The sequence below is a fragment of the Gossypium arboreum genome, chromosome 5 (assembly GCF_025698485.1).
Source record: "Gossypium arboreum isolate Shixiya-1 chromosome 5, ASM2569848v2, whole genome shotgun sequence".
Lineage (NCBI taxonomy): Eukaryota > Viridiplantae > Streptophyta > Magnoliopsida > Malvales > Malvaceae > Gossypium > Gossypium arboreum.
The window spans coordinates 78,832,446-78,842,765 of NC_069074.1; the positions used below are offsets into that span (position 1 = coordinate 78,832,446).

Sequence of the window (10,320 nt, forward strand, 5' to 3'; positions counted from 1 at the left end):
GTAAATGGTTGGTTGGTGTAGTTCGTAAAATTTTAAATAGAGAGTCACCTTAGTAGATAATGTGATGTTCAAAATTCAGGTTAGACCGTCCCAGTCGGATTTGGGACGTTACAAGTAAAATTAGAAAACTTTTAAATTATTTTAGTTTTGTTAACTTTCTTAAAAAAAAAAAATCTCTAGTGATTGCAAGTTGGCCACAACTTTTTGGTAGTCCAAAATCGGTCACAAGTTGACAAAGACATTATGGAAAAAAAAACCAATACAAAACAACACCAATAATGTGGAGTTATATCTCGTATTTTTTTATTTTTTTCTCTTAGTTAAACTTTATTTTTAATTTTTCACTTAAACTTTATTTTTCTTTGGAGAGGGTTTTCCAACTAAATATTTGTGTTCGATCTTTTTAATTTATTTATTATTTTACTTATTTATTGCTTAATCGAATTTATCCCCAACAAATAAAAATAAAACACACAAAAAAACTATAATTAATTCCACTCCTTTAAACAATAACAAGTATCAAATCACCATCCAAAGCACAATTAAGTGCCCATTTTTTTAAGAAACATAACTATTGCCACATACTTGAAATGTGTTGTAAACACGTTGTTTTACTCAATTCCAAACACTTTCTTCAAATGCAAAACAAAGCCATAGATTTTGTGTTGATGAGGCCGAGACATGGAAATACTATCTTTCTCCATGCACCTTTTAGCCCATGCAATCAGTTTAGGGCACCATATTTTAATGCTGATATTCCCACACTTTTCATAGGCATAAAACCAGCTGTAAAATGGAATCAACAGAACATCAACATAACCAAGATTCTCCCTCACCAAAAAGACGTTTAGGTATCCAAGTAAGAAAATAGGTATAGTTGGGGACCAAATTAAGCATTAAGCCTATATTTAAAATTAATTCAAATCAACTCAAAGTTTGTATCAAATCACTATCCAAAGTACAAGTGCCTATTTATTTAAGAAAAAATTAAATATAAAATTGATATTTGAACTTATCAATTTCTCTTAAATTGATAGTTTAGGGTTTTTTTTTACTTAAAAGGGTATTTAATAAATCCTTTTAAGAAACATAGTTATTAGCACAGTCTTGAATCAGGTTGTGGGAAGGATGAAAATATGTAAATGTACACAATTGTATCAAGTAATAAATTGACAAGTAAATGTCGAGCTATTGTACCCACAGGGACTATGAAAGAAAAATATATATGAAATGTAAGGCTAAACACTTTGGTGATAAGAACAATTGTTGATTTGAAAATGTGTTATGAAAACTAAAACGTAACTAAATGACTTAACTAAGAAAATAAAAAAGTAAAAATGTTCTGATGAGCGATTTCTAAAAGACGAGTTCTAATCAATATGACATAAATGTGTTAGATTAATTTCATTCTTCAACTTAGAATTACTAAAACTATGTTAATGTTGTTACGAATAATTTCATGACAACTTGGTATTTTGTTAACTAATGAACATACATACTTACTAAATTAACTAATCTCTTAAGTATATTCCTATGTCAATTCAAAAATAAATCAATTTTCATAAGCAAGTATAAGATTAAGTGAGGTAACAACATATTCCTATATTGAAACAATTTAATCACAATAATTTTGTAAGTTATGCAAGGCTAAAGTATCGTTTAATACCGTCACTAATTTAACCCTCAGCTACCTTAAAAGATTAAACATGCACCAATTAAATACTATGTAAATTAATTATAATTTCAATCCAATTAATATTTAATTTCTTCGTTATCTTACAATTGTAATACAAGTATAACATAAGATGATTTTTATTTAATTGAACAATTTACCAATTCCTATAACAACAAAAACACGATTTTAATAATTCAAGCAAACAAAATGTAATTAATCTAACAAGAAAGGAATTTAAGTAGGAAACAACAACACAAAAAATATTCATATTTATATTCACAACATAAACAAGAAAAATAAAGAGAAGGGAAGTAGGAAACAAATCTTGGTGTTTCTCTAAAGCCAGACTAGTGCGCTCCTATTCTTCTTTGCTCACCCTGTTGGTCGTTGGCCTTCACGAACACTTGAATGCTACTATTCCAAGGGACATGCAAGCTCTTTTTCAAGAGGGGAAATTGGCAAGAGAAGGAAACAAAGCAAATGGGAAAACAAGGAAGGAAATGGAAGAGAGAATAATGAGTGAACTAAAGAAATGTGTGAGATGTGAAATGAGGAAGGGAAGAGGGGTAGTTATAGGTGGAGATGACTACTAAAAATAGTAAAGAAATATCAATCACCCCCTCTTCCTTGACTGACCATGCTTGGTGCAAGTTTAGCTTGGGACTAAAAATAAAAAGGAATGAAAAGAGGAGGGATTTGAATGGAATTAAGGAAAACTTAAAGGGCTATTTTGTAATAAATAAAATCAGCTAAAAAAGCTAATTGGGTCAGCTATAAGGATGGTTTTGGGCTGCCAAATTACTTGGTGGATTAATCCTCTTTATTTAACACAACTGGGCCTATTTTCTTTTTTAAGCTTATAATTGATTTTTAACCCAATTTATATTGGATAAAAATTAAGTATAAAATTTGTTCAATAACTATATGCCAAATTAGCCATACTCTTAATTCACTTGATGTAAAAATTTTCCCAATGGTTCAAGCTTCTCATGGTGTATGCCGAGCCGATTTTCACCATTTGTGCAAAATTGTTGAAAATAAATCAAATTTGTGTAAATTCATTATTTTATCATTAAAGTAAGAATTTCGACAAAAAAATACTGTGAAATTGCATGAATTAGAGCTCAAAAGGTGTTGAAAAAGTATATTTAATTTTGTGTTTCAGTTGTAAGCACAATATTTTACTCAATTCTGAACACTTTCTTCAAATGCAAAACAAGGCCATAGATTTTGTCTTGATCAGGCAGAGACTTGGAAACACTGCTTTTCTCCATGCACCTTTTAGCCCATGCAATTAACTTGGGGCACTCTGTATCAATGCTAAAATTCCTACACTTTTCATAGGCATAAAACCAGCTGTAAAATGGAACCAACACAACATCAATGTAACCAAGATTCTCCCCACCAAAATAAGCCTTGTTTCCAAGCCCTCCTTCCAACAATTTCAGGCACCCAATGAACTCTTTCTTTGCCGATTCTTGTTCTTCTCCCTTTGTCGCCCAGACTTTCATACTCTCTAAACCATATATTTGCATTTCATCCACCATTAATTTATCCATACAACACAAAATATAATGATTTCAATCAAATAATACTAAATTATGAAAACTAAGAAACTTGTATTTCTTTTAAATCAATTCGTAAAAAGAGATTGAAGCTAGACCTAGATTAGCAACCTACATAACTTTTAAGCTTAATCTCTTAGAGTTAAAAATCTTGGTCTCCTAGGCTACTTGGATTAGAATATAAAACATAAATAGTTTGTGGTTTATTAATCTTATTATCCAAATTACCTAAAAAGGAAAGAAAATCCACCTGTACAAGCAATGCTTAAGCTCAAAAATTCAAAGGTAGTAAGGCCAAAGAAACCCATAAAAATGAAAAGAAAGAGAAGAGAGAACCTTCTTGTCAACAAAATCACCTCAGAACCTATCGATGACTCTTTGGTAAGGATCAGTAGGGAGTAAGGGAGATTTATGCGGCCAAATCTCATCAATATACTAAACCTAATTGAGGGACTCACAAACATGTTTACCATTGTGGATAAGAACAGGGATTTTCTTATGAATACGGTTCGTCTTCAGAAGCAAATCACTTTTGTTCCGCAAATCTTCTTCCTTGTTCTCGTATTTTATCCCTTTTTCCGCTAAGGCAATCCTCACTCTCATCCCAAAGGGACTTGGGAAGAAATCCAACAATACTACCTCTTCATCTCCCATTTTTTCAAACTCAAAACAAATTCAAAATGATTTGAACTCTATTTTTTTTAAGTTCTAATGTCTGAAACTAAAACGGTTTTGCAATTGTATTTGTAGACAAAGAGTTTAGAGTTAGTGGGGTCATCTTCTTATGACTTTCTTGACATACAAATAAATTATTCTGAAAATTAACCAAAAAAATATGTCAAAAAGTCTAAATCATTTTTAAATACGCAAAAAGTAATTAAAAATATATAATTTAAAAAATAATTTCAATTGCCCCAATTATTATATTAAAAATAAGAGTTAAATATAAAATTGGTACTTGAACTTGTCTAGTTCTCCTAAATTGATATCTATAGTTTTTTTATCCGAAATTGGTACCTGAACTTTTTGTTTGTCAGTCAGTTTGATACTTTTTCTTAACATCGTTAAGTTTGGGTCAAGTGTCAGAATAAAGTTGTGACACGTGTCATGATGATTTCATAATCTAGAAAATATATTAAAAATCAATAAAAATATTTTTAAAAATTATTTCCATTTTCTTTTCATTTTTTCTTATTTGCTCCTTTTTCCGGTATTCCTTTTTTCTTCCTTCTTCCTCTAGTCACTTTGCCTTTTTCTTTTTTGGGTTCATTCAACATTTCTGGGTTCTTTTGGAAAGAAGTTTAATGTTTAATGTTTAATGTTTCTAGCATTGCCCTTTGAAGTTTGAAAGGAACTAGATGGTCTATGGCTATTGATCAATTTCCCATCTGATTCTGATTTCATTTATGTAACACCTCTTACCCGTATCCGACATCAGAGTAGGGTTTGAGGCATTACCGGACCAAAACATAAACATTCTTACAAAATCAGGCCATAAAATTTCATTTAATTCAAACCATTTATACACAAGCATATTGCCCCTCATACGGGCTCATGGGGCCCAAAACATACATTGAGAACGAATTGGGACTAAAAGAGAACTCTCAGAACTTTCATAACACTTAGAAAATTTTTCATCAAAACAGGGGTCACACGCCCATATGGGTAGGGCGTGTGGTCACACACGTCCGTATCCTCAGCCCGTGTAACTCTCTGTTTATGATGTCATCAACAAACTAGGGTCACATGACCAAGTCACATGCCCGTGTGCTTAGGCCGTGTGGCGAATTAAATTCCAAAAATCAGGTGCAGACTTCACATGGCCTAGGCACACACCCATGTCCTTAGGTCGTGTCCTTCACACGGCTGAGACACACGGTTGTGTCTCTGCTCGTGTGTTTACTACTGGGCATTCTTCTTTGCAAGAATTAGGGTGCAGGGGACACACGGCCGAAACAGATGCCCATGGGGCAGACCATGTATCACACGTAGCCTAGACACATGCTCGTGTGTCTGCCCTGTGGACAACTTTGAGGATATTTTCCAAGCCTTTTGTCACCCATAATAACACATACACACTTATTCATATCAATGACAACTTACATGACATAGATGAGAACTTACACATTCACAACCATGGCTCATGCATATCAACTTCTTATCAATTAGTACTTGTTAAGACTCTATATATTTTTTTAAACTAAGCTTACTAAATCACATGTAATATACATAACATGTAACACCCCTAATCCGTATCCATCGACGGAACGGGGTTACGAGGCATTACGAAAAATATACAACTTTCATACATTCACACAATCACTCAGATCATATTCAATGTTATACATTTGTAACTTCAATTTAACAACTCTTGAATCATTAATACACAAAAGCATACAACAATTTTATTAAATTCATATATAACCATTTTTGTTATCTTATAGCATGAATTACTATTCATTTGGTCAATTTCCAATCCAATAACCGAATATTAAAACATGCTAAATACATATGCTTTATTCAATGTCTATTTTCATTTTACTCTATTACTTTACACGCATGTAACATTTCATATAACCAAACCAATATGTAAATCATAATTTGCATTTCACATCAAACACATCACAAATATGTATTTATACATATAACCACTATAGCAAAATAGGTTTTTAGCGGCATTTTTTGGGGCCTATAGAGCTGCTAAAAACAACACCGCTAACATTTTGTGGCGTTTATGTAAAAAAAAGGCCACTAAAGAACATGACCGTTAGCGGCGCTTTCCCAACAAACACTTGTCTAATGCTATAAAATATCAAAGCCGAATTTAAACATGATAATATCACTTAATTTGCAAGCTAAATAACATGTCTAACCATCATATATTCAAACAATCTATGAACCATTTCTAAGCGTAATCACCAAATCAAAACATACCAAAATTTATATGCTGGCATCATGACAGAATTACAAATACACAACCAATTCATTTGATCACCTATTCAGCTATCAAAATTAACCATTAAATTCATACCAATTCCACCATTCAATCTTAAGTTAAAATTTACCATTTCATAACCGAATACAAATGTGAACTTGTCACTTTAAATAACAAACCACAACCAAACATATTGTAACACCCCGTTCCCGATACCGTCGCCGGAGTCGGACACGAGGGGTTCTCATACCAGCTCTCATGTGTCACACAGACTATTTTTCACATTTCCAGTCCAGCTGGCAAACTGCGTCCCTGTCACCTTAAAAATCATATCTCGAGTTCCAGAACTCGAAAACCAGTTCCGTAAATTTTCCCCGAATTTAGACTCATATATCCATCCGTGGATTTATTTCTAGAATTTTTGGTCAGGCCAATTGGTACAGTTTATTAGTTAAAGTCACCCCTGTTTCAGGGTTCGACTACACCGACCTTTGCGCATTACGACCTGGATATCATCTCGTACAGAGCTCCAATGCTCATGCCGTTTCTTTCTAATGAAACTAGACTCAAAGGGGAATCTATGCATATAAGGCATGATTTCTAATTGTTTCTGGATAATTTATGGTAAATTTTCAAAGTCGAAACAGAGGATCCAGAAACCGTTCTGGCCCTGTCTCACGAAATCTTGAATATCTCTTAAAATACAGCTCATATGGTCGTTTCGTTTCGTCCATATGAAAATAGACCCATCAAGCTTCGATTACGTAATTTTTTTTTGCAATTAATTCCTCTTCTACTATTTTTAGTGATTTTTCGATCTCATATCACTGCTGCTGTCCGCAACAGTTACTGCAGTAGACTATGCCAATTTCATGAATCTTTCCTTGGCCTTACTAATCATCCATCATACATGACACAAATTATAGCCACCTTATCAAAATTAAGGTTTCTAAGACTCGTGGCTATAGGTTCTAGCATCCCACTCAAACGACCACATAGGCCATTTTCACATGGCTTAAAGTTTACAACCCAAAATTTAACAAAACAAAATAGCCCATACATGCCAAATGTTCTCCTAGCTTGACTAAGAAGACAATACCAAAAATTGCTCGCCGGTGTGATGACTTTGTTGACGGTTCCGAGCACCCAAAAGGAGACGAGTCCAAGAAACCTAAAATGGGTGACAAGGAAACACCGAGTGAGTTTATAACTCAGTAAGTCATAAGCACTTCATAATTATCTATAAGCAAAATTCATCACAAAGTGAATCGATGAAACGAGGCTAAGCGTTTCATCCATACCGAACTATACCATAGTTCCTTAGACCTTTCGGTTCAATCTCATACATTCACATTTCATATACTAATCAATAGGATATTTAAGGCATTTTTATACTTCAACTCATTTTCACCACCATCATACAATTTCCATCATCACATAGTTTTAAAGCTTACCAAGCCCAACCCCGAGCATGAACATAGTGCCTATTCGCCATGAGCTCAAGGTACTTACCCGATCCGCTGTCCGTGATCAGCTCGATAATGTCGCACACTCAGTGTCAATAGTGATGCAAAAGTATATAGTGAGTCCGCACACTTAGTGCTATATAATCAGCTCGCACACTTAGTGCTATATAATCAAATTCGCACACTTAGTGCTGTACAAATTTTAAACCCGCACACTTAGTGCCAATCTTGTCACCGTGTCCATTTATACCCGCACACTTAGTGCCGAGACCAATACTTTAAGCATTTTACTACCTTTATACATTCAACAATGGCATCATTCCATACACATACATTTCCATTTACACATCAACTCATTAAACACAATTGCATATATATTATGATCATTTAAATCAATACCAAATATATGCTTAATGACTTACCTTATATTGGATGAAACGATTTCCAATCGGCTACTCGATTATCTTTGCTTTGCCTTTGTTTGATTTTGCCCTTTGATGTCTTGATCTAGAATAAATACATTTAGTAGTAAATTTTTTATTCTAATGTACAACATCATGAATCAACTCAACCGAATTATCTCTATCACCCGAACTAAAATTAGCACCTTAACTTCATCTCATTACCCTTAAAGTCCGAATGCACACATACACAATTTATATACAAATTTCATCCTCACAATGTATATAATTCATTCGCCATTCACCACTCACCTAACAAAACTTCATATCAAATTTCCATGACCGATCACACCTATACTTACATTCCATATAGCGAACATTACTTGTATATGTACCCATAAATTAAATGTGAGAATTTAGCAAAGTTACCTTTGAAAGACTCACCCGAACAACATGGAAATGTCCAGCTTTGGACAGCATTGAATTTTCAAATGAGACATGCATTAAACTTAACCGAATTTGTCATAAAATTTACAATATTGGACAGCATGTAAAAGCAAATTAAGGCAGCATAATAAGATAGTCACAATTGCACACGTCAACACATATTTGAGCAGCCATACCACACCATTTACTTCACCATTTAGCCACGGTTTCCAGGAGCAAATTAATCCACACTCACCAAACAAAACTATCAAAATCTTACACGCATGTCGCATGCAACAACAATCTCAAGCATCGCAACACTTAAAACCGAATAGCTTAGGAAGAAATATAAAATATTTGCAAAGAACTGACCGAAAATTCCTCCAAGATGGAAATCACCTATTTGATTTGCTTCATTGTATTTCTCTATTATTGCTTCCTCTTCTTCTTCTAGTTACAACAATTGCAAAAGAAAGAAAACATGAACACTCCTTCTTCTTCTCAAGTCATGGTAATTGTAACAAAAATGAGAATGGATGAACAACAAGGATTTTTCTTTCTTCTTCCTCAACTCACGGCAATGGGGGGGACATTCACCATTCTCTTCTTTTTTTTTTTATTTCTTTACTACTAGCTTTCTATTTTATTGTTTCCTACATACATCACTAGCCTAACATGTTGGAAACATGTTTCCCTTGCCCATCACTCTTGTCATGGCTGGCCATTAGCTAATATCAAAGGGGAATTTGACATGCAAGTCCACCCCTTTGATTACATGCACTAATAGGCCACTTACATTTGCCTAGCACATTTCTAAGTTTTCTCACATAAGTCCTAATCACAAAAATTCATCTACAATTAAGCAAAATCCAAACATGAAATTTTCACACATTCATATTCACATATTCTAGACAATAAATATTACGTTCCAACATTTCGGTGATTCGGTTTAGCGGTCCCGAAACCACTTCCCGACTAGGGTCAATTTTGGGCTGTCACACATATCATATGCGTACATATTTAATTTATCTATCATTAGCCGAATATAAATGCACATCATTTACAACCAATGATCAAAAACTTATAATCATTATCCATATTTACTTCATCACATAACCGGTTACCAATACTTCAAAACATAGTCATTTACCTAATACATCCCACTTATATATCACGCATATCACTCAAAAAGAATATCCAACCACAATTTCACATCATACCAAATATACCATACACATATACTTTGACATAACTTCATCACCATTAGCAAATATATCAACCATGATTCACATATAAATATTTAATGGCTGAAATATCAAAACCAAACTTAACATAATGAATAAGCCATTTTTGCATGGCTCATATTTACATAACCCAAAATCAAACATAAACATAAGATAGTGTATACATGTCATATGTTTAAGTTCAACTTTATAAAAATACCGAAACAGCCAATAGTGTGATAAACTTCACTGACGATCCCTAAGCTCGTAACTTGACTCCAAAATCTATAAAACAGAGGCAAACATACACACAATAAGCTTTCATAGCTTAGTAAGTCATAAGCAAATAAATAACTCAATGACATAATCAACTCAATTTAACCAAACCAATTTATAATAACATAATCACATTTAATTTCAAGCTTACAGTTTCATATACAACATATACTTTCATAGATGAACTTTATCTTGGCCGAATATACATATATCTATTATCAAAGTATCATACACTTTCAAAGTCATATTATCAATATATAACCAAATATTTATACACTCATATGCATAAACTCATGAATCAAACTTTAATATCACATACTTATACATAACATGTGACCGAATATACTTCACAA

At 33.1% G+C, this 10,320-nt stretch overlaps 1 protein-coding gene across 1 annotated transcript; it reads right to left on the reverse strand.

Moving 5' to 3' along the window:
* Positions 1–2,722: 2,722 nt before the first annotated feature.
* LOC108452432 (probable glutathione S-transferase parA) lies at positions 2,723–4,010 on the reverse strand. The gene has a single exon (XM_053028764.1). The coding sequence runs from the start codon at positions 3,232–3,234 to the stop codon at positions 2,857–2,859; it is 378 nt and encodes a 125-aa protein (XP_052884724.1). The 5' UTR covers positions 3,235–4,010; the 3' UTR covers positions 2,723–2,856.
* Positions 4,011–10,320: the final 6,310 nt, after the last annotated feature.

What these genes read in the sequence shown, in the direction of transcription:
- LOC108452432 (XM_053028764.1), bottom strand. Translation starts at nt 3,234, where the DNA reads ATGGATAAATTAATGGTGGATGAAATGCAAATATATGGTTTAGAGAGT.